This window comes from Salvia miltiorrhiza, chromosome 1 (genome assembly GCF_028751815.1).
Source record: "Salvia miltiorrhiza cultivar Shanhuang (shh) chromosome 1, IMPLAD_Smil_shh, whole genome shotgun sequence".
Taxonomy (NCBI): domain Eukaryota; kingdom Viridiplantae; phylum Streptophyta; class Magnoliopsida; order Lamiales; family Lamiaceae; genus Salvia; species Salvia miltiorrhiza.
The window spans coordinates 6,539,567-6,564,764 of record NC_080387.1 but is presented as its reverse complement, the minus strand read 5'-3'; the positions used below and the strand labels follow the sequence as shown (position 1 = coordinate 6,564,764).

General features: G+C 36.6%; 2 protein-coding genes across 7 annotated transcripts; one reads left to right on the top strand and one right to left on the bottom strand.

The window, feature by feature from the left end:
* The first annotated feature begins 267 nt into the window (after positions 1–267).
* Positions 268–5,171, top strand: LOC131016326 (GDP-mannose transporter GONST1-like). Of its 5 annotated transcripts, XM_057945036.1 has the most exons (11): positions 331–522; positions 601–727; positions 1,415–1,584; positions 2,131–2,356; positions 2,476–2,615; positions 2,952–3,081; positions 3,599–3,697; positions 3,859–4,013; positions 4,116–4,232; positions 4,798–4,895; positions 4,978–5,171. In XM_057945036.1, the coding sequence occupies exons 3-11, from the start codon at positions 1,487–1,489 to the stop codon at positions 5,019–5,021; spliced, it is 1,107 nt and encodes a 368-aa protein (XP_057801019.1). In that variant the 5' UTR covers positions 331–522; positions 601–727; positions 1,415–1,486; the 3' UTR covers positions 5,022–5,171. The 5 variants fall into 5 exon arrangements, with proteins under 5 accessions (XP_057801015.1, XP_057800999.1, XP_057801019.1 ...); XM_057945032.1 differs by lacking the exon at positions 601–727 and having other exon boundaries at positions 268–522; XM_057945024.1 differs by lacking the exons at positions 331–522; positions 601–727 and adding an exon at positions 755–933.
* A 128-nt stretch (positions 5,172–5,299) lies between these two features.
* Positions 5,300–25,109, bottom strand: LOC131016383 (protein-lysine N-methyltransferase EFM3). 2 transcript variants are annotated; one of them, XM_057945088.1, is made up of 8 exons: positions 24,834–25,109; positions 8,843–8,931; positions 8,671–8,738; positions 7,202–7,321; positions 6,454–6,527; positions 6,220–6,367; positions 5,639–5,750; positions 5,300–5,552 (listed from the first exon to the last, which is right to left on the bottom strand). In XM_057945088.1, the coding sequence occupies exons 2-8, from the start codon at positions 8,902–8,904 to the stop codon at positions 5,432–5,434; spliced, it is 705 nt and encodes a 234-aa protein (XP_057801071.1). In that variant the 5' UTR covers positions 8,905–8,931; positions 24,834–25,109; the 3' UTR covers positions 5,300–5,431. The 2 variants fall into 2 exon arrangements, with proteins under 2 accessions (XP_057801071.1, XP_057801061.1); XM_057945078.1 differs by lacking the exon at positions 24,834–25,109 and having other exon boundaries at positions 8,843–9,019.
* Between the last annotated feature and the right edge of the window lie 89 nt (positions 25,110–25,198).

The following is a 25,198-nucleotide window of genomic DNA, read 5'->3' as shown; positions in this document are numbered from 1 at the left end:
AACACGCCCTAAGGGTAAAGTAATAAATTTGTAATTATTTATTATTATTATTTTGATTGAGGGGTTATAGTGAGTAAAACTGTGGCTATGAGTAGAATTATTCATTTATCGATTTTAATATTTATGATTATTCACTTATCTCGATTGACGAAAACAGTGAATTTAATAATTTCTAGTTATCCTAACTCAAAATAATAATAATAATAATAATAATAATAATAATAATATCTTTATTTTTTTAATGAAACTCAAGAAAATAAACACTTGGGGAATCTGATTTCCCTCCATCCCACCACCACCTCCCCTAAAACAAGGAAAGTTATTTAACACACGCACTCTGTGTAGGAGAATGAAGTTCTCATTTTTAAATAAAGTTTGACTGCACTCAACTTCAAATTCACATAAAGTAGTTCCCCCGGGAAGATTCGAATGCTGATTCACACTTACTCCTCTGTGTTTAAGTAGTAAATGAATCCTATGTAACTCTCTCTCTCTCTCTTGCTCTGTCTTCCGTCGTGTAAGGTGAGATGGGATTGTTCTATTTGATTTGTGTATAATGTAAATCTTGTTCTCTGTTTTTTTTTTTTTTTTTTTGTGTAGATTGAGCATGGTGGAGAATCCAACACTTTATACGTTTGAATGAAAAGAGTGATCTTTATATTATTTTTAGTTTGATCCTTTTTGTTTTGGCCTCAAATCTTGCTGATTGGAGCTGTGTATTTAGAGGGTATGTGATTTTGGATCAGTGACTTTAAAAATGAGTTTTCTAATAATTTGAAGTCATGCTAAGTTGGATCAGTTTCCTATGTTGGGATATTTAGTTATGTATATATTGGAACTATTTGAGGCTTCTCTTCCCTTTGTCTGACTAGAAATAGTGTTCCAGTAATCCACTAAAGTAGCCTATGCCAATCTGTATGCAATCCAAAAATGGTAATGTTAATTGTCCTATTGAGAATGTTGAGATGTTTGGTTAAGGGTATTCATTAAGGTTAATCATAGTTTGTATCCATTTTCCAAAATTGAACGTTTTCAAAAACCTTCAATTTTGAAACAAGTTTGATTTATGTATCCGGCTTACAGAATCCAGTAGCGAGATCAAACTTTTTGCAAAGTTGAGGGTTTTTGAAGTAAAAATGTAAGTTGAAGACTTTTTTTGGAAAACACTAAATCGAGGATACAAACTATGATTAACCCTATTCAATACAAAAGATTTTCCATCTAAAGGTGGCATTCTTTATCGCATGATCATACTGAAAAATACTTTGCTTTCTTCTTTTATGTCTCCATGTGAAAGATCTTTTATGTATGAATTGGGGAACTAGTTGAGTGGTTGAGTGGTTATACAGCTCTTGCACTCTGCATTTGTCTTTAAGAAATCCCCAAGTGTTATAATACCTACAAACATCTGCAGCTGATTTCATATCAAGCATTACCTAAGGTGCGTCAATAGATTCGCCTGAGAAGTATAACAGTAGGCACTTGTATGGAATCCCCACGCGAAGAAAGAGGCATCACAAATCATCACCTAAATGGCTCTGTAGATCAGGTCTCAAGTCCGATTAGTAGAGCAATAGCCAGCAGGTATGCATTTCGGTTTCCTTCATTTCAGGGAAGCTTTTCATTTGAAGTCTCTGACCGGACATACATGCATCCCCTTGCTTGACTTGCCCTAAAACCACATTGTGAAGATCTTATTTCGAAGTAACATTTCAGACTTTGTTGTTGAACATAGGTGACTGTAGGTAGTAGGTTGAGATGCTAGGCTTTTGGCTGCCTAGTGCAATGATATTTGTGTTTGGATAATGATTTTGATGATATTTTCTTAAATGATCAAAACAAGTTCTTGCATACATTACCCTACCTTCTTTAAACTCAACCTATATAAGAGGAATCGGAACTGGTAAACATAAAGAAGGTTTAATGAAATCCTAGTTGGCCCCAAATTTCTCTTTAACATTCCTCTTTTGTTGTATCAGATATAGTTATGTGGAAATGGCACTTATTTTTCATTGCATCTTGAATTTTGTAAAAATACTTTCAATCGAAGTTGCTCATAGAATGCAGAACGCCTGTGAATGAACGACTTCCATGATCATACTTGTTGAATTCTATGCTCCTTGTCACCAGATCTACTTTAGGGGTGAAGGCTAACGAGGAGATTGACGTGGAAGATGGGAGGTTCGGAAAAGATAGAGAGAAAGGACTGCAAAGTAGAAGAAGGCCAGCATTACACAACCAGGCGTTGCTATCTGGCCTCGCATACTGTCTCTCTTCGTGCGGGATGATACTGGTTAACAAGTATGTCCTCTCCAGTTATGACTTTAATGCCGGAATATCTTTGATGCTGTACCAGGTTATCTTCCCATATAAGTTCTCCTGTAATAATTTTTCAGCCCACCAGACTTTGATTGGTGCAGTTGATTCAAACCATTCCCACGTTCGCTGATAATTTATATTCATTTGTACTTGCAGAATTTTGTAGCAGTAGTTGTTGTTTCCGGTTTGAGTTTTCTTGGCGTAATTACAACAGAGCCTCTCACATGGAGATTGATCAAGGTCTGGTTACCTGTCAATGTTATATTTGTTGGGATGCTGGTTACAAGTATGTTTAGGTACTATTCTTTTTTATCTCATTTGTCTTAGATTTACATTAATTTCATCAACTTAATATCAGAAGTAGTTATATTAGACTTATACATATGTCCTTCATTGTAAGTTTAGGAAGAAAAGCTTTTCTTTGTTCTGCTTAAAAGTCGAAAATTGTTATTTGGGGGCACATGACTAGGCTTTGGATTTTCTTCCCCTGACAGTGACTGTCTCCCTTCGTCCTTAAACATCCTATGCACAATAAGACTTATTCGAGAATGTTTTGTTGCTCTTGTAGTTTGATTGCTTTGTTGTGTTAAACTTTCTCACTCGATTGACTTGATTTCCATGTTCGATTGCAGTCTAAAATACATAAACGTTGCAATGGTTACGGTTTTGAAGAATGTAACAAATGTGATAACTGCTGTTGGTGAAATGTATCTATTTAACAAGCACCATGATAACAGAGTTTGGGCAGCCCTTTTCTTAATGGTATGTTTTTAGTCAAGTAATTTCAATCCCATTGATGAGATTAAAAAAATTCCATTTAGTGAGCTTCTAATCTCTCAAAGTGATTCTGCTACATTATGAGTTCTTTTCCTGTAGTCGTTTGTAGCTCTTGCTGCTGCTCGTTTACTACAATCGAGTTTCTGAAGCCACGTGTCTGTCTAAACGCACATACAAACATGCATGCATACATAGGAAGTGGTTCAAATAAAATTTTCTTATTGTGATAACTGTGCATCTGTAGAGTAACTGCACTGAGCCTATAAGTAACTGCATTAAACTCCACGCTCCGCGAATATTGCGAATCACTTATAGGTTCAATGCAGTTAGAGTTCTCATAATAAGAAGATTTTTATTTGAACTTGCCCCTGCGTACATATATGTTTTCCTTTTTACATTTACTAGGTTTTCAGTGATAACCTAGTGAAGATGTCCTTAGATGTCACGCCGTTTACTATGTGCAGTTAAACTTGACGTGATGTTGTTCGCTCCTGTTATGCAGATCATTTCAGCAATATCAGGAGGATTCACTGATCTCTCATTTCACGTCACCGGATACACGTGGCAGTTCATAAACTGTTTCTTGACAGCATCTTATTCCGTAAGTGATCTATGTGATCTTGTTTAAGACAAATCTTTTTATGGCCTGTCGTTTGCTGTTCAAGAGTTCTTGTTTGGGCCGTTTATACCATCCATACATAATGTTTTGATATAAGATTTCAATTCTTCCATAGAGGTGATAATTTATATTCATTTGTGCAGTTGACATTACGTAGGCTCATGGATACGGCCAAGCAAGTCACCAAATCCGGAGACTTGAACGAATTCTCAATGGTCATGCTAAATAATAGCCTTTCGCTGCCTCTAGGGATCTTCCTTGTTATCGTTTTCAACGAGGTTGATTATCTTTTACAAACGTAAGAGATTGATCGTTCATCATTTTGTCATAATAATTATTTCCGAGTATGTATTAGGCTTGGATTGATAAAATCACAAGGATAATGGTGATCTTATGGCAGGCCGTTGCTGAGGTCGCCCTCGTTCTGGCTTATGATGACGTTTAGCGGATTCTTGGGTCTCGGGATCAGCTTCACCTCCATGTGGTTTCTCCATCAAACAGGAGCTACTACTTACAGGTTAACTTTTCACTTCCTATCTCTGTGTTTTCTTGCAGCTGCAACACAGAGTATTTTAAAATCGTATTTTCCAACGGCTATTTACCATTAAGAAGTTGGTCATTGGTTGATAATGTTGTTACAGATGAGTAGATGGTCGTTGATAGATTTGATTTAAACTGCGTAAGATCGAGTGTTTGAAGGATTGCATGCACTAGATTAGCTTATACTCCCTCCATCCTTAAAACATCTTATTGGTCCATTTTTGGAAATAACCTCACTAACTGTTACCCCTATAATTCTCATATATTTAGGCACTTTGCCACTTATGGACCTACCATTTTTTATTTTAATTAGCTATTAGTCATTATAATCACTTTTTTTTATCATCATTTTTTTCTAATTTGTGGGACCCATTCTCTAATCACCAAATAAACAGCTATTTTTTCTTAAAATTTATGTCCAATCTCCTTAGGAAGATGTTTCGCGGACGGAAGGAGTATCATTTTTATCTGTCTAAACCAGGAACACAGTAGTTTTGGCTCGTTTGATTTGAGTCGTTGCTTATTATCCGTGGTTTGTGCAGCCTCGTCGGGTCTCTGAACAAGATACCGCTCTCTATCACCGGAATTCTCCTATTCAAAGTGCCTACGAGCTTGGAAAATTCTGCTAGCATTCTCTTTGGTAAGTTCCTCACAACCCTGATAAGTTGTGGAAATATGCTGTCCTATTTTAGAAATAAACCTTCTCTCCCTCTCTCTTATAGGTTTGTTGGCAGGAGTGCTTTTCGCAAGAGCAAAAATGCGTTGAACATCTCAATTTTGGAAGGAGTTTAATTGTTAAACATCAGTTTTTTCTACTTTTGCTGCCTGCATTTTTGTTGCATTTTTGACCAACTGATCCTTTTGTTCCAATATAATTACCATACAAGAAATAAATCATAAATTGAGTTGCTTATAACAATCCGCTTCATTTCATCACTTCGCTCTCCCATCCATATTTAACAAAGAAAATATTGGCTAAAAATTTATAATCCAAATAAAAAGGCCTCATGTCTTTGACCCAAAACAAATTGAGCTGCGAGTGGATTGGCACAATTAACATTTCTATAGTGGACATTTAAATTACAGATAAACATAAAGTTTGGTTCCATTTGCATTTTCAAAATGACTTTTACGGGCAAAAACTATCTAACTATACTGTATCAAGCTCAACAGAAATCATGCACAAGTCATTTCATATATAACTCCACCAAGATTTCTTATCTCAGCACGAGTTCCAGCAACTTCAGTTATACGCAATCCATGTCGAGAGGCTTCTCCGACGACCATATCATCCATTCTGCATAATACACAGGAAAGCCAAGCTCAAAACATGATTCTTGATACTGTTGCTCAGAATAACCCTAAATCCAGACAAATACTTACACTTTTGCTCGGGACACGTAGGCCAGTATGAATCGGCACTTCTTCTTGAGGCCGACATGGAGGAGCTGTTTCACAGTACGAAAGAGCAGAGGAACATTGGCTTGCTGAAAGCTTGCAAAACTGTTAAGGCCAATAGCCACCAAGAAGTCGAGGACTAGGTAAAGTAACGATAAGATATCACTTTAGGCCAACTCCATCCAAACCAATGATATATCTACAAACAACCTGAATTGCTTTTCTTAATAATGAAAAAACCAATGAAAACTCTCTTATACTTGTAATATTCTTAAGTTCGAGTTAAAAAGTCAACATGGGATCAAAATTCGGGCTATAATTTAAGAATAAACCTTCTAGATAAGACTAGACGTTGCTTACGTATGAGAAAACATATATATAAATGGTTCATCTACGACGATGAGGCTAAGTAATTGACTACATGGCATGTTAACTACTGGGTAAAAAACCATACATAATTTATAAACATGACAAGTAATTGGTAAAATGGTAATAGATAAATAACATAAAATAGAATATGATTATAAAAAAAAAAAAGGAAAAAAAACAAACATAGAATAGGATATAAATATCAGCTCCAAGAACAAGATCAAATCCATCCGGATGCCTCTGCAATATATCGTTGAGTTGCTCAGAATTTCCCCATTCTAGCTTCTCGGCAGAACAAATTGTATTCTTTGAAGAGTCGTCTAACACTATATTCCTTGTTAGGATCTGAATGTGTCAACAGAAGTAAGTGTGTCAACAATAAGATATCAACTTCAAAAGGTTCAAGCACTAAGAATATCACATAACCTTGCCTTAAGAACCTCATCATTATGGTCAGTCATAACTACTTCCCTACAAAATCTGCTACAGAGTATCCCGGTAACGCCTGCACTATCGAGCTCAGTAAATATTTCATTCTCGGGTGACAGCAAAATAAGGTCGGTTCAGCAGTTTATGTACCAATTCATTCCGATTGATTCATTCTCTAAAACATCAATAAAGTAAGGTTCTTTTGATTTTATAGAAGTTAATAAGGCATCCTCATGAAAATGGGTCTTTTAGCACGATTCCTCGTTCGAAGAAGAGTTATCACCGATGTTCTTTTTCTTTCTATGTTGAAATGTAGTCACATAGCTAAGGTTCCATTAATTTTATAGTAAGGCAGTATAGTTAATAAGGTATCCTCTATGAGAAAAGTTCTTCTATCACGATTTCCTCTTTCGAAGAAGAGTTATCACCAATGTTCTTTTTCTTTCTACGTTGAAAAGTAGTTGCATATCTAAGGTTCCACTAATTTTATAGTACAGTTAATAAGGTAACCTCTATGAGAAGAGTAAGTGATATCACCAATGTTCTTAATCTTTCTACGTTGAAAAGTAGTCACATAGCTACACTTGGAGCTGCACTAGAATTTTCTATGCAAGGTCACAGCATCGTACATAATCGAGCACATGACATATAATGAATATGGTGTGCGTGACATACTTTGCCACTGGCAGCAGTCAGCACAAACAGAATGTTATATATCGGTTTGTTGAGATTCAAGCAACTGATACTAACCGACACCAGAGCCAAGCTCAATAACCGAACACCCTTGCAGAATGTCAGAGTTCTTCGAGAGATAATCATTCAAGAGCTCTGCTCCCGGCCATACCATCTGCCCTGTCAAATCAAAATCAGCTGCCACACAGGATGGTCAGACCTCTATGCATTACAATATTACATTATCCGATGTATAAGGCAACGAGATATCAATGCAGTCAAATATTTTTCCATCCATTTTCCTGATTTAATTTAACATCATGCATGCATTATGCAAAATATCCTTAACTTTCCACCCCTCTTCTACATCAATTGTTTGCAAAAACACAATGCAGACAAAGACTAAAGAGAAGTCAACTGTTTCTATCGGTCAGAATCAGATAACTCCTGAATCCAGACTACTGACAACTACCCGAAATGGCAAGGAAGTGATGGTGTGATGCCCAGGCCAACCAGTCGGACATTGACAAGTTTCATAATGTTTTATTGTGTTAGGATTTTCGAAAACATCAAGCATTTTAAGCAACAAACAGCACGGCACACACATATTTACTAAGAGCTACCATTGGAAATGTAGCAACAGTCTCCACCATAAGCACCATGACCACTCCCACATCGAAAAAAGTCTTAGTCGAGTTAACGGACGATCCAACCTCCACCTCACCACAATTGTATACATTTGACAGCATATTTAGGTTGTTCAAAGTAGATGCTGCCTATTTTACCTATCTGGTTTATTCTTAAATTATAGTCCGAACTTTGACCTCATGGTGACGTTTTAGCCCGAACTTAAAATATATTGCAAATATAACTCATACTTATCTCTGTTGTTCACTTAATAGCCCGAGTCACAATTTCTGGGCAACTTAAGAGAGTTTTCGTTTTTCAGCATTTAAAATAGTGGCTAGGCATATCATTGTTTTTTATGCCTATTTCTTGAAGCGCAGGCCATAAATTTTGTAATATTTTTAAGTTCGGACTAAAAAGTCACCACGAGGTCAAAGTTTGGGCTATAATTTAAGAACAACCTTATACATCCTAGTATCCTACAAGCTACAACATCACCACAAGGTAAAAGTTTGGGCTATAATTTAAGAACAACCTTATACATCCTAGTATCCTACAAGCTACAACATCACAGATTAACAGATTATTACCTCTAACCACTTAAACAGGCTTTGCAAATAAGAATCATTTCAAGAATCTGATTTTTTTCAAGAGGTGTATACAACTTTCTTGTAAAAATTCTTGCAGCTCTAACTTTCAATTCAAAATTCAAGCACAATTAAGCAGCACTGCCAGCACCATCAACGAGAGGAAACAGAAAATATTGGGCAACATCTAAAACCACCCATTCCCAAAGTGTTGTAAGAAGATGCAATAAAAACTACAATACCAAACAACTGCACATGTTAAATTTTAAAAAATAAAAAATAATTATAAAAAAGAACGTAGAAATTTAGCATATCCATTTTATTAAATCTCACTTGAAGCGGACTGGAGGCAATAGAGTTCAAGAACTTGCGACCCAAATGTAAACCTCGTGAGTTGGTAGCTGCAAACACCACCAAAATTTAAATCTTTAGAAAAAAGAAGAATAAAAGTTTACTAACAAGGATGTGAAATCTAGCACATTTATGAAAGAGAAAAGAAGAATACTTGTCGTTGATGAAGAAAGATTCATCCAAGCAAACGATATCGTTCTCTTCGACACTTTCCATCTCTCTTTCTCGACACTTGCTGATTTTCTAGTATACAATTTACAGTTAGCAAGACTGCTGTTGACAAGGTTTAAGGGATCACAAAATATTAGGGCTAGTTGATGCTTTTTATAAGGGATGGTTTAGTTTTCACTAAAGGATTATGTAGGATAATTTGTAATCAGGATATTTAACATAGATAATGACAGATTATTAATACTCCCTCCGTCCGCAATATCATTTTCACATTGTGGACGGCACGGGTTTTAAGAAAAGTGGTGGATAGTAGTGGAAATGTAGTGAGTGGAGTTTGGGTCCCACAATTGTTGTGAGTGGAAGATTGTGGACCCTACTTCTATAAATGGAAGTGGAAACGATATCGCGGACGGACCAAAATGGCAAATGTGGAAACGATATTGCGGACGGAGGGAGTATTAAATTGGTGTTTGATATCATGGCTAAATACAGAATATCCTGGTTTAAGTTAATCCTAAAAGGGAGGTGGTATTATTAATCCTAAGAAATCTGGATTAGTAATACTGGGTCATGGGATTAAATCAGGTCATCCGCATTATTACTGAATAATACCAAACACTAGACTGATCTGTACTAAATTAGCTAATATAGTGTATTAGCCAATATCAAACACGCCCTAAGGTAATTCTTTTTATCACAGTGTGTTCTTTTTTACTCCTTCCGTCCACCAATCGACTATCTATTTGCCTCTAAAATTTTGTCAACCAATTAACTATATACTCTGCTTTTTGGACATATATATTCTCCCTTACTTTTTAAATTACTACACTTTATCAATTGTTTCCACCACACTCTACCATTACTTGTCTACTTAATCCAATTTTGATGTTAATTAACTAGAGTATGATATTTTAAATTTTCAGTTTATTTATTTTCTGAAAATTTTATTTCCAATTTATTTATTTTCAGAATTTTCAATTTATTTATTTATTTATTTATTTTTGAATTTTCAGTTTATTTATTTTCCAGTTTTCAGTTTATTTATTTATTTATTTTCTGAAATTTTTAATTCCAGTTTATTCATTTTCTGAATTTTCAGTTTATTTATTTTCAGTTTATTTATTTTCAATTTTTAGTTTATTTATTTATTTATTTTCTGAAAATTTTAATTCCAGTTTATTTATTCATTTATTTATTTCCAGTTTATTTATTTTTTGATTTTTCAGTTTATTTATTTTCAAATTTTCAATTTATTTATTTATTTCCAGTTTATTTATTTTTCAGTTTTCAGTTTATTTATTTATTTATTTTCTAAAAATTTTAATTCCAGTTTATTTATTCATTTATTTATTTCCAGTTTATTTATTTTCTGATTTTTCAGTTTATTTATTTTCGAATTTTTCAGTTTATTTATTTATTTTTCAATTTTCAGTTTATTTATTTATTTATCTTTTGAAAATTTTAATTCCAGTTTATTTATTCATTTATTTATTTCCAGTTTATTTATTTTTTATTTATTTTCGAATTTTCAGTTTATTTATTTATTTATTTCTAGTTTATTTATTTTTGAATTTTAGGTTTATTTATTTATTTATTTCCAGTTTATTTATTTTCTAAATTTTCAATTTATTTATTTATTTTCCAATTTTCTGAATTTTCAGTTTATTTATTTATTTAATTTCGAACTTTAAGTTTATTTATTTTCTATAAAAAATAATTTTCCAGATTTTAATTTATTCATTTATTTATTTTCAATTTTTTCAGATTATTTATTTATTTAATTCTAGTTTATTTATTTTCTAAAAAAATAATTTTCCAGATTTTAATTTATTTATTTATTTTCGAATTTTCAGTTTATTTATTTATATAATTCCAGATTATTTATTTTCTGAATTTTCAGTTTATTTATTTATTTATTTTCGAATTTTCAGTTTATTTATTTATTTATTTCCAATTTATTTATTTTCTGAATTTTCAGTTTATTTATTTATTTTCAAACTTTAAGTTTATTTATTTTCTAAAAAAATTATTTTCCAATTTTTAATTTATTTCTTTATTTATTTTCAAATTTTCAGTTTATTTATTTATTTATTTATTTATTTCTAGTTTATTTATTTTCTGAATTTTCAGTTTATTTAATTAAAGAGTAAAAAAAGAAAGAAAGAAATAGCTTATAAAAAAAAAGAACACTTTAATAAGTCAAGACATTAAAATAATGTCAAATAGCTAATGAAAGTAAAAGTAATCAAAGTATATTAACACTACTCTTTTAGTCTTTTACACCACTTTTACACCACCTTTTTCAACTTTCTTAGTTTCTGTGCCGACCATCAAATGGGTAGTTGATTGGTGGACGAAGGGAGTATATTGTATGACCAATCTTCAAGTTTATGGAATTATGTTTACTTTGCATGATTGATAAAGAAACAATAGGGCTGGATGACCCTATTGGAGATAGAAACTTAAATTTTGGCCACAAAATGAAAAATCACAATATTTGGCCATCTTTTATGCGTCATACCTAATCTACCCTTTTAACCCAGCGGATCTAGCCCAGCCTTCCCGTCGGATCCAGTCCCTCCTCTCCGGCAGCGTGCTTTCCTCCTCCTCTCTCTCGCGCGCTCTCTCTCTCTCTCTCTTTTCTGTGCGTCAATGAAGAGAAGAAATCGGTAGAAAGGTCGTGATTCCAATTCCGGCGGCGTGCTTCCCTCCTCTCTCTCTCTCTCTCTCTCTCTCTCTCTCCTTCGCGTCGATGAATTGCAGAAATCGGTAGAAATCGGTCGTGATTTCAATTCCGCAGTCGTTCTTCCCTCCCATCTCTCTCTCTCTCGCTGCTTTCGACGAATTTGTAGTGATCCAGCAAGTTTTGGTGCGAGATTTTGTTTGTTTGTTTCATGTGCTTCATCTTTTTCACATCGTGATTTCTTCATTCTATTGCTGTTGTTTCTGTATTTGTGTTGCGCGTATGGTACTTATGGCACTAATAGTGTCATAAGTGCCAAATGGACCATTTTTTAAACACTTCCCGTAGGGTTTAGATATTCCATTTAGGGTTTAGATTATCCATTTAGGGTTTAGATGATCTATTTAAGGTTTTTTATTTGTTTTTTTGTTTCATGTGCTTCATCTTCTTCACACCATGATTTATTGATTCTATTGCTATTGTTTCTGTATTTGTTCTGCACGTTTGACACTTATGGCACTAATAATGTCATAAGTGCCAAGAGGACCATTTTACTTTGTTTTATTTTGGATTTACGTTGGCACTTATGGCACTATTAGTGTCATAAGTGCCAAGATTTTATTTGGTTTTATTTTGGATTTCTCTTGGCACTATTAGTGCCATAATAGTGCCATAAGTGTAACGACCCGACTTCCCAAGGCAAAAGGAAATAGGAAAAATAATGGAAAGTCTTAATCAACCAGAATAAACTTGACAATCTACCCATTAAATTGGGTATTCATATTCCAAAGAGATAAAATGAAAGGAGGTAAATTGAAAGGCCTTAAGAGTTGCCAATCAAATGACAATATTCAAACTCAGGATCACATAAGTTTAGTTACATGCTTCAGATAACCAACATTCCTTAATCAAAGTACTTGAGAGTCAAAACTCTAAGCTCAACAAAAGATATCGTTTAGAGTCATAACATAAGGGTCTTAAGTCAAGAGAACGAAAGACAGATAAAGGCTAGCACAACAGCGGAAGTCAAAACACGAAGTTGAACCCTAGCCTCAGCTCTCCCCGTCAACACCAGCCATCAACCTGAAAAACATTTGAAAATATTTGGGCTAAGTACTAATGTACTTAGTGGGCTGCAACTTTTAAAACATTTCACAGTTCGTAAGAGCAGTTTATCCAATTATTCATGACATAACTTAGAAGGTTTTAAAGTAAAGGAACTTCTAAGCATGTTAAAATATTTCATTTTATTAGCGCGCTGTTGTCACACTCTGTTTTGTTACTCGTTGTGATCCCGGACCTTTTAGCCACCGACGGATCCCTCATTCCCATGACACTTGCCCTGAGGACGTAACTCAGACAAGTTGAATTGACAGGCAGGCCTTACATGATACATGCTCCGGAACACATCCAGCCAAGCACCCTTATAACGCCTCTGACATGAATTAGTGCCCGATGGAGATCAACCCACCGAAACAACTAACAAGTGTACACAATTCTCAAACAACGTGTTAGGTCATAAGAGAACCTCGATCGATCCATGAATTGCGAGCCTTAAAGATAACAGAGCGCACAAAAATATTTATTGGATAAACAATTTTCAATTCATGAAACATTTAGAGCTTAATAACTCAAGCATACATTTGAAAAAAAATAAGCCCACCTGATTATAGCTCTAGTTGTGATGCAGTAGCTCTCGTCTAGGTATTATTCTCGCGCTTGACCTTTATTGCGAGAATTTAAATAAGATATTTGTTCGAGCAAAAATTCTCAAATAATGAGAGTGCATGAGTAACTATGCATGATTTATTATTCTTGATAATTCCATTATTAATCCCAACTATCGGATTGATTTAAGCAAGATAACTAACTGAAGCTCGTCTCGTACGATTGGATAAATAACTATGACTAACCCGTTCGTCTAGGGTGTTCTAACTTACAGGGTATTAAAAGATCTCGCTCTATTTAATCGATTAAAAGAAAATAGCTAAGTCGGCTCATTCGCTTAGTAATCCGTAAGAATTTAATCGTAATTGGGCAGCTGCGTCTAATTAACTCGGCTAAACAAATATGAATTGAAGTAATAGTAATAAAAGTCAAATAATTAAAAGGCTCAACATAATACAGCCTAATAATTAATTAAGAGTGAGGTTGAATTAAAATAAATAATTACCATTCATATATATATATAAATCTGGAGCCCAAGTAAAATAATAAAATTTGGGCTGAATAATTATTACAAGGCCCAACTGAGATGAAATTATTGGGCTCAAATAATTAAATAAATCAGGGTCCAAATAAGATATTAGCAGCCCAACTGAAATAATTAATTCTAGGCCCAAGTAAAATAATAAAGGAGCCCAAGGAAGAATAAAATAAGATGGCCCAAACTAATTAATGGTCCAATTAATAAAAGAATAAAAATATAGGGGAAGGCCCAAATCCCTCCCCCCTCGAACTCGTCCCTCTCAGTGCTCTCACCCTCTCAAACCAGCCGCACGCCTCCTTCTCCTTCTCACTCTCGACTCGCCTTCAGACGAGGCGTCCGCCGCCGTGACTCCGGCGCGGCCGCACCTGGCCGAGGGGCGGCGCCTCTCGTCCATCTCACTCTCTCCTCTCGAAACTCCTCTATCTCAAATATCAGAATGCCTCTCTCTCTCCCTTTCTCTCTCTCTCTCGCTCCGCCTCCAGCCGGTTCCGCCGCGAACGGCTCCGGCGAGGCCGTGCCGCCCGAGCTTCTGCTGCTGTCTCTCAGATTTAGGGAAGGCCACCTAAAATTGAGCCTTAATTCTCCCCCTTCCAAAATCGAGCCCTAGCTCTCCCAAATCGGAAATCGCCGCCGCCGCCCCTGAAATTCTGGTGAACGGCGATCGTTCCTCCTCCCTTACCTCCATCTCTGCCATCCTTCGCTCTCAAATTCTCGAATCCAGCTCAAGGCCAAAGGGGGCGAGCCCTTATTTCTCACCTTGGAGATCGACGCCACTGCAATTTGGAAGGCCGGCGGGATTCGCCGCGCCGCTGCACCTGAAGCTCCGGCGACATTGTCACCTCAAGCCGGCGTCGCTCCGCCTGAAACTCCACTGCCGCCGTGCACCGAGTGGCTGCTGCTACTCCAAAATCGGCGAGGGGCCATCGCTGTGATCGAGAGTCGTCTGCCTTTCACAGCTCGACGCCGCCGACGCTGCTGTCCCCGCGAGTTGCCGCCCACTCGACGTCCTTCGGCCCAAACAAACAGGGCAGTAGGCCTCTCTTCTTCCAAAAGCTAAGTTTTATTCTCCTTTTCTTCCATATGGTTATCAAGGATTGTGGCCAGTGGCGGATCCAGGGGGGCTAGGGGGGGCTTCAGCCCCCTCCCAATTTTTGAGTTTTTTTTTTTAATTATAGATATATATATTTATTATTTTGTTTTATATCTATATATATGTGTATATAAATAAAAAAATACAAGAAAAAATATAGTAATACATTATTTATAGTATCCAACTATCCATATTAATTGCTCAACACATTGAGTTGTTACATTTATAGTATTATTTTTATCATTTTTTCTTTCTTAGTTAATTTTTAATGTTAAATTTGAGTCAATTCTAAAGGTAAAAGTAAAATTACTAATTACTAACAATGAAAATTAGTTTATTTGTTTAGAAGATGAAACAATTTTTTTTTAAGAAAAATGAATAAAAGTACGTTTTTATATGCTTTCAATCTACTTGATGTTGAATTAAGTGAATTGCGAACAATTATCTTATTATATTAAGTGATTGTTGAAAAAATGTATGAAATGAAGTATACGGAATGCTCAAAAAAATTTGCTTCGGGGGCTCCCGCCCCCGAACCCCCGTGTAAATATTTTCAAACACTGTAGTCCAATAGATTCAGCCCCCCCTAACATTGAATCCTGGATCCGCCCCTGATTGTGGCCTTTATGTCCCTGACTATGTAAGGGTTAAATGCTTGTTCTTTATGGCTTTCGGTTCTAAGTACAGTGGCAATCTATATCAATGTATGAGTCAAACTATTTCTGTGGAATGCTATAATCATGTACGCATATGTGGTTTGCTATGTCCGTCTGTAATATACTCCATCCTGTATTTATGAACTTCTAATACATGAAGCATGCTTTGTTGGGGTGTGAAATGTATATATGAAGATAGTGAACTGAGATAGCATAAAATACCTTGAGGTATAAGTGTTGGTTGGCTGCTATGGCTGGATGAGATGGAAGGATTCTGAAATAAATCATATCCGTTCATTTCAATAAATGCAGGTTGCAAATGGAAGAAGATGAGAAATTAAAGCCAATGTTTACCTTAAAGTTTCTGGACTGGAATGACTAGAAGTTGGCAGACCGAATGAAGAAAGATCTGTTATTCTGAAAATTTCTAAGTGTAGAATGAGGAGAATGCAGTGTTTTGTTGGCTGTGGTTTGATGTTGGCTGGAAGGCAAAGGGTTGGTGCACTTGAGTGTGCTAATGGATGGTAGTAGGGTGTAGGGAGAAGGGGATTGGAGGGGTGGGGCAGCTGGCATAGGGGAGAGTGAAGGGTGCTGCAGATTTTTGCACACATATTCACTTATCCTTTCTTTGTACTCAACATTCTCATGCTTAGGTAGATGTTAGGATTGTAATAGCTAGGTAGGTTGTGGTGCAAATAAATAAAACCCCTTTGTCTTGGTAATTCCAAATCTGTATTAATGTATCACTTGTTCAATGAAATACTAGTTCCGGGTTTTTACTAATATCGCGTGTTTATGCACTGCTCGATATCTAATTACTCGTTTGTTAGTATCTATAGACTGTAAAATAATTCTAAATTAAATCCATAGATTTAATTCGTCTTGCTCATCTAATATCTAAATTAAATCCGAAGATTTAATTTTCCTCAAAAGTCGGAATAATCCACGATTCAAGCAGAATAATGATAGTAGTTATAAATAATAATAATAGAAATAATATTTCTATTAAATAACATGACTTTGCTAAGTCAGTTATGAATCTGGCATAAAAATTATTGACTATCTCAATAACTGTTATCGCGGTTTCTCACGCGAAGCTAACGGACGTAAATAAAATAATAACTCTGCTTCCAATAATATAAATATAATAAAAAAAAATATAAGCGGATAAGCCTGATATCAAATCCTAGATAACCACTGGGTTTTATTACTGAATGTTGCAATAAATAATTATCGCATTATTGGTTTTAATACAATTAAAAGAGCGGGTTATTACAATAAGTGCCAAGATTTTACTTGATTTTATTTTGGATTTTCATTGGCACTTATGACACTATTAGTACCATAAGTGCCAAAAGGACCATTTTACTTGATTTTATTATGGATTTCCGTTGGCTGCCGCTCCTCCTTCTTCCTTTTCACACCAGATCTGGGCGACAGATCTTTCAATTCACAGCACATCTGGGCGCCGGAAATCGCCTCCTCCGCCGATCAACCGGAATTTTCCTCTGGATTTCCGATTGGAAGGTCCGGTCTGTACACCGATCTGAGTTTAGGAGGACCGCCGTCCGCCTCCTCCGCCTTCTTCGGCTCCTTCAACCGCTGCCTCCGTAACTGCACGACGGCAGTCTTCTGCTTTCTATCGTAACATCTGGAGTTCATCTGGGCGGAACGCCGTTTCAGCGAGAAACTATACCGCTGCTCGCCTACGCCGCCAGCCGTGCCCCTGCTCGCCTCCGCCGCTGGAGGAATCAACACGCAGCCACCAGCTGTTTGACGCTGCTCGCTCGGAAATCTCTTGCCGCCGCCGCTGCTTCTGCAATCATGTCAACGGGTGGGCTTAACCTACCGGTTGTCTCCAACAATTTTATTCATAATTCTTCCCTGCCACACAAGAAAAATCCTAGCCCATCGGGGGGAATTGCTACTGTGTCAAGCTCTGTTCTGCCAGAGGCATCTCAGCTGCACCGGAACCCTAGCCCGCCTGTGGGGTTGGCGGCATCTGTTCAGCCTGCGTCACACCAGTTTCGTGTAGATGGCTCGTCTGCCGATCAGCGCAGTCGAAACATGGCTCCTAATGCCAATCTTCCAGGGAATAATTCTTATATTGTTCCAGCAAATAACCGCTCCCAACAGAAGACGGCTGAGACGGCTCTTGTCAAATCATATGTCGATATTACTGCGAATCGGACGCCGCGTCGTCCGGATGTTGCTGCACATCATTATCATGCTCTACGCCCTACAAAAGAAGGTGATCACTACTGTTTCAAGATGCCTACAGAGCTTCATTTGAAGCAAATTTCTGACCTTAATCATGCTTTGACGGGAAGGTTGTTGTTAAACAAAGGGGAGAAGCCCAAGCCTGCGTTGATGATTAAAACGGAGCTTCAGAACATGTGGAATATCAGTTCGCCTTGGCAACTCATTCCTTTGGGTAAAGGATACTATACCATAGTCTTCCAGAACGCAGAGGATAAAGAACGAGCTAAAGCCAAGTTGATTTGGGAAGTTTTTAATGGAAATCTCCGCCTTCGCGAGTGGGCGAAGAACTTTGATCCGTTTAAAGAACTCTCGTCGTTGGCAAACGTTTGGATTCGTATACATTATTTGCCTATCGAATATTGGCATGCGGAGGTGCTGGCTGGAATTGCACGTTTCGTGGGCCATCCGCTGAAGATTGATGGTGCTTCGATTACTCGAGATTTCGGACAGTTCGCGCGTGTTCTTGTGGAGTTAGATATGTCCAAATCTCTCCCTACTACGCTTCTATTTGATGGGGGTGACTATTCTTTTCATATTGAGTTTACTTACGAGTACTTACCGTATTATTGTTCCAAGTGTAAGATCACGGGGCATTCTCCCGATAAGTGTCGTAAAGCTAATCCGCAAGTGGAGACTACTATGAAGCCGGCTGGAAAGCAACAAGCAATGGCGAAACAATGGCAGGAGGTTTCTGAGCCAGGAATTTCTTGGGGTAAATCGATTCCGATAGGGCTACAATCTGAACAGGTACAGGATTCACCACCACATGGAAATAACTTGATACGACACGAGGTTGTCGAGGAACAGCATGCGGTGCAGCAGAAGGTCTCATCATGCGCTGCAACTCTTATTGAGAATAGGTTTGCTGCTTTACAGTCGAATGTTATGGAGCAGGTTGTGACGTCCCATGAGGATGTGAACGAGAGGGATGACCGTATTTTGTCAGGGCCTGATTCGTTGGAAGTTGTGCTTGTCCCGGTAACTCCGGAGCATCAACTGGATGGCAACGATGAGGATGTGGATGAGGAAATAGAGATGGAGACGCCGAATGGAGTCGTGAATCTTGCGAAGAATGTGGCAGCTGCTGCAGAGGAGGGCAATAGCTTGCGGAATGAAACTTTGGCGCTTAAGGATGCAGTGGCGGAGCAGCAGTCGGAGGTTGGGACAGATGGTTTTGTGAGTGAGCAGGTTCATTGTCCGATTCAAAAGGAGGTTGTTGGAGATAAGCAGTCCAATCATACTCCGGAGGATATTGCTAGTCGTATAAATCGGTTAGAGGAGCAGGTTAATCAAGGGATGTTATTGCTCTCGGAGCCGAAGCGCGGACGTGGCCGTCCAAAAGGCTCGGGAAAAGGAAAGGAGCTTGTGCATACAGTTCCGCCTGATAGCATTAAAAACCGCCTAAGAAATGCGGAGGGTATTGGATTTCAGCCGAATAACTTCGTTGTTGATCATAGTAGCAGCAACGCGATGCTTACTATGAACAATTTTGCGAACGCCCGTTGGTCGGATGTAATAGACATGGTAAATGATCACAACAAGGATGATTATCATTCCAATATGGATTTTACTTTTTGATTGTTGGTTTTTGCAGTAACGTTTAGACTTTCTGCGCGTTGTTGTTTTTGTTTTTCGAACTCTTTTAGAGTCTCTGTTCCTTGCTTGCGTCTTGTGCATTCAAGGGTTTTTATTTCTTCTTTTTATAATAAACTTCCATTTCAGCATTATGGATTTCCGTTGGCACTTATGGCACTAATAGTGTCATAAGTGCCAACGGAAATCTAAAATAAAACCAAGTAAAATCTTGGCACTTATGGCACTAATAGTGCCATAAGTGCCATAAGTGCCTAACCCGACCCGGCACGCGACCCGTGTGCCTGATCCTACTCGGTCCGCCTTATTAAGGATAAAAACGTCCGAAATCAATAAAAATGCTCCTATAAATTGTAACTCTATAAATAAAGGAAAATGCTCCTATAAATTTACTATTTTTATCTATCAAACATAATCCTTCAAAGTAAACGCTCCTAAATTGTAACTCTATAAATAAAGGTCTTTAATCTTCGTAATAAGTGGTTCCTATAAATTTATCTTTTATACTCTATTTTTTTATAACACATTTTTGGCACGATTGTTCAATCTTGAATTTTGATGGCATGATATCTATCTATTACACCCTCCCTCCCATTAATCTTGTCATATTTTTCTTTTAGGGTTGTCCCATTGATATTGTCGTGTTTTTATTTTTGGTAATAATTTTACACTACAAACAATATGGCCTCACACCTTTACACATTTATACTACACCAATTTAACTTTTTCTAATAATCGTGTCCAAAAGAAATGGTTCAAGCCTAATGAAATGGAGGGAGTATAATAAAGGAAAGTTGTCTTCCAAAACTTTCCCGCCAAAAAACATCTCATCCATGCAATATTTCACTTTTTATCTTCCTTTCAGGCATCCGAAAAGTTCATCCATTAAATTTTGACGTTTTGTTTCAAAAGCTTCACACTGACATAAGAATTTGCATTAAGTTAAATGATTTTTTTGGGGGTATTCAAAAAGGCTTTGATTTTGTTTGGAATTCAAAAGGTTTCACAAAATTTAAAACTCAAATATTAATATTGGAGATTCATCTCTATATATAGAACGTGAATCAGAACAAATTCTTCATTTTTGTTATTCCTGATTCTCTGTACATGTTTATTAGTTGATGCATCGTCTATCACATTACAACATGTAATAATGTTTATTTTTTTCTTTCTATATTTGCAGTTCAAAGTTGAAGATTTGTTTGCAACAGGCACTTTGGCAACATGTACTTCCAACACTACTTTAGTTTTGAATCTGCTCGAAGTAAACAAGTATTAGCCGAACACTCATCTGCTAGACCAACACATCTTTTGAAAATAAAACCTTTAGAAAATAATTTAACAGAGCTGCTCAAGGTCGAACAAAGTTAGTAAATATTAATAGCTTGCTTCATCCACCAATAAATAAATATAAACTAAAAATAAAGATGGGTTGTGTTTAATTTAATATACAAAATATGCAGAGAAAAGGAACAAATTCAGATTATTTGTTGCAGCCCGATCCCCGACGCTAGTGATAGCGTGGACCGAGTATCGATGCGACTAAATAAAAGAATAAGAAAAGACAAGAAGAATAGATTGAACATCAAGCGGAAGCTCACATGAAAACATGCTAAGGAAATCATCATAAAGTCATATAAGGGTATAAACGTCAACGTCATCATAACTCCAACAATATCAGGAATTTCAAGAATAAAAACAAAGCGGGTATAGTTAAATATTCATAAGAAGTCATAATATGTAGAGTATCGCAGTAAAAGGCGAACCGATTATATGTATGAAGACACATAACCGAGAGTAAATTGCTTGATTCAAAATCAAATTGACTCCACATCAAGACTCTATCAACAAGAATGGAATACGGTAAGTAAACACATCGATTGAAACGTTTCCCCATCAGCACCAGACCAATCTCACTCCTCGCTTATCCTGCACATTTAGAAATACATGCAGGGCGTGAGTACAGAATACTCAGTGGGCAAATGCCGGAAAAACAAGAAAGCTGCTCTTAGAGCTATAGATTGAACTTGCCCATTTGTCAGCAACACACATGAGTTAAGTGTAAAAGAGCCTGTATATGCAGTTAAGAATCATAACATCATAATTAAACAAATGAACGAACGAACGACAACTGTCAAAAACTCAGCAAGTATGTACCACATCTACAACTCATCATCATCTCATCAAAGGTACTGAGAAAGTAGGCCTCCTTCTCAAGCACTGTGACTGGCCGACCTGAAAGACGGCTCGCGGTCACCTCTGTGTACACAATCCCGCTTTTCGCAGGATCCGAATTCGTCTCATCTCAATAGTAGAGGGTAGTCATACAAGCTCATCATTATCGAAACTCGGCAAGTCAATAGTTTAAAACATCATTTAACTCAAATCATTTGTCAACTCATAATATCATCAAAACAGTTTAGAAAGCTCGTATGATATATATATATATACTCAAAATATTGCCCACCTGAAGGTCTTTGCTCAAGCTCTGGATAGAAAGGAGACAACTTACTTCTTCACTCCGCTCGTGTCTTCAGGTATCATCATCCGAATCAAAGGTTCATGCGATAAAATAACCCTCAGTTAGTAACTCGCGTATTAAAGACTCCACTCATATCTCAAAGTTATCCCGTCACTCATCTTCTATACACTTCTCTCATTTTAATCTCCTAAGCATATACTTATATCACAAATCCTACTCTCGACTTAACATTCAAAAAGGACTAGACTAATAGCAATCAAGCACATAGACATGCATAAGCACAATAAGCATACAAGCTTACACATAGACATGTCACAAATAAACATCATTCTGCATTTTCACAAATTAAAGACTTCACCAGATTCACTCCAGAACTCTACTGGGGTCGAAACTCATATCATTGGAAACCTCTTTGAGTATAGTTTCATTTTAAAAAAAAGTAGGATGAAAAACTCCAAGTGGTTTAAGAGATATGGCCGTTTTCCTACGGTCTACCATATTCGACAGTTTTGAGCAATCGCACGTTTAGATTTTTTAAAAAAAGTAAACATTGTCAAAAAGGCTTGAAATTTGGTGGGTAGTTGGCTAACAAACTAAAGTATTTACCATAAAAATTTGGAAATAAAAACATTAGGGGAAGCTACTGAAAAAGGTGACTCTCAGGGCTGCCCTTCGAAAATTTCGGCAGAAGGTGGCAGTTGGGATTTTACATTTTAGAAAAATAGTAAAAAAGGTCCAAATGACTTGAAATTTTACCAGTATGCTCATGACTCTCATATATACTTATCATAAAATGTTTATAGTGTTTGGGTAACAATAACCCATCGAAAACAGTAGGTCAGTGGCGTCTCAAAATAACTCCCACTCAACATACAAGCAAACATGCTCAAACTCCATACTTCTTTAATGAAAACTCTTCAAAACTCATATTAAACTCTTATAACGCTCAACAACATCAATACATAAACATTTGACTCATTAGACTCAGCTCGGTGGCCAGAGCAGAGATTACTCGGTAGCCAGAGTAGTGTGAGTTCAACAGACAGAGCAGAATCAGCTCGGATGCCAGAGCAGAATAGCTCGGCAGAGCAGAGCAGAGCAGAATGACTCGACAGAGTAGAGCAGAATAGCTCGGCAGAGCAGAGCAGAATGACTCGACAGAGCAGAGCAGAATAGCTCGGCAGAGCAGAGCAGAATGACTCGACAGAGCAGAGCAGAAAAGTCAGCTCGGAGGCCAGAGCTGCCTCAAAAACATTTATCTTAAACCAAAACACAAAAGACATGAAAGTCCCGATTTTTGATAAACTAGACTTTTTGAAACTCCACAAATGCATATGAAACATTAATCCAACCTTAGATCTATCAATTTAAGCCACTTAATCACACATATAAACCATCAATTAACAATTTAGGCATAGATACACATATACCTAATTTTTCATCAACTAACTCACATCAAAGTCATCAATTAACATCACATCCACAATCTACTCCATCAATCATCATCTTAGACATCTCATAATCTCATACTCATCATCAATTTATCAATCAAACCTTAAACTCAAGATCTCCCAATTTTAGGTAAACTAAACTAAATGAAAATTCATATCTCATGTCAAAACTTTTCAACACACATAGAAATCATCTCAAAACACCTTAGTAAATATATTTCTCATCATAATTTAAGAAAAGAATAAGAAAGATTTTTGAAGGGGGAAAACTCCCTTTTTTCGAAAATTAGGGAAAAAAGTAGGGGGGTGTTTTCATGCTTCAATCATGCATATACACACATATCTAACTCAAATATGATTAGATCTAGAGATATTCAACACTTACTCAATAACTTTAAGAAAAGTAGAATTTCTTCTCTCTAAACTTCAAGCTCAAAACTCTACTAATCTCTTTGAATCAAGTATAGAAAGTGTTTAGGGCTTGATGTAGTGAAGGATTATTGCATAGATGTGATTTTAGGAAAGCTTGGAAGGTTTCTCCAATGGTGATCAATGGAGGAAAGAGAGAGGTGAGGGGGAGAGAGAGAGGGGCGAAAGGTGAGGTATGAGGGAAGTGAGAGGATTTTCTTTGATGTGCTAAGATACACTTCGATCTTAAGAATATTAAGCAATTAATGCTTTGTCTCCCAAAATCTCTACACCATTATCCACTTGCCCACTTGGCAATTAGGCACATGTTTTATGAAATAAAATATTAATGTGAGAGTGGTGATTGTGTAGTAACTTTAAACCATGAAATGTTACTACTAATTAAGGACATACTATAGCATAATTACACATGTGACCATAATTAAAAAAATAATAATAGCACTAATCATTAGTGCACTCACTCAATCAATTTATAATGACATCATCTTAGGAAAAATAAATTAAAAACATATTGTTGGAAAAACTTTATAAATCGGCACTTTTCGATTTCTCGATGCAAATAAATCTCGTTTGTTTTGAAAACTCAAAATAAAACTCACGTGCTATCATTCTCAAGGAAAAAAATCATAGTCACTCAATCATAAATGCACACGTAACAAAAGCCACATAATCAGTCAAACAAATAGTCTCACATAACATCATGTAAAAAACAAACGACATTCAAAGTTAAACAAATCATCTCTTAAAACGACTCTTCTCTATAGGGATTCCCACACTTTCTTAACTCTATTTCTAACCAAATGTTCCTGCGAACAAATCTAGATCATCGCTCTCGCGGATAACTAGGTATCCGTCATCGGAATAAAATATAATCTCTTCTCAATTCAAGCAACATCTCTATCTCAACTCATTTTCTCAAAGCTATTCACTTTCTAACTTCGTCATTGGTTCTAACAACTCATATCTCTATCTATAAAGAAACTCTGTCTCATCTAATATAATCAAAAAATCTAACATCTCAATATCTCAGTACTCTCAATAGTGTCTTGGCACTATTACTAATAAGGAAAAGTACGGGGTGTTACACTATTATAGAAAATTAATTAAAAAGAAACATACCTGCTGCTGTAGAGTATCAAACGGACGTAGTGGCCGGAGGGATGCTGACTAGCGGCGAAACGACCGGATGCGCGTTGCGGTGGGAAGGAGGAGCAGCGAGGTGAAGCTGCTGGTGTCGGGTGGGGGCGCAACGAAGGCTGTTAGCGACTGGAGGCGCGATGAGGGCTACCGTGGCTTGGCAGCTGTGAACTGAAATTAGGAGATAGTGTTGTTCTTCTTCTATTCTGTATTTTTGTTATGTGAACTGAAATTAGGGCCGCACAAGAATAGTTAATCGATATGTTTTAATTTTATTTTATTTTTATGAAAGGGGGTGTATTTAATTAAGATTTTAAAAGATTTTGACAGACTTTTTCTAATATGTG

Coding starts and splice junctions, on each gene's coding strand:
- LOC131016326 (XM_057945016.1), top strand. CDS start 1,487: ATGGAATCCCCACGCGAAGAAAGAGGCATCACAAATCATCACCTAAAT. Junction 2,357..2,475: donor TATCTTTGATGCTGTACCAG/GTTATCTTCCCA, acceptor TTGTACTTGCAG/AATTTTGTAGCAGTAGTTGT. Junction 2,616..2,951: donor CTGGTTACAAGTATGTTTAG/GTACTATTCTTT, acceptor GTTCGATTGCAG/TCTAAAATACATAAACGTTG.
- LOC131016383 (XM_057945088.1), bottom strand. CDS start 8,904: ATGGAAAGTGTCGAAGAGAACGATATCGTTTGCTTGGATGAATCTTTC. Junction 5,751..6,219: donor TGTTCTTGGAGCTGATATTT/ATATCCTATTCT, acceptor ACAGTTTTGCAA/GCTTTCAGCAAGCCAATGTT. Junction 5,553..5,638: donor TACGTGTCCCGAGCAAAAGT/GTAAGTATTTGT, acceptor TGTATTATGCAG/AATGGATGATATGGTCGTCG.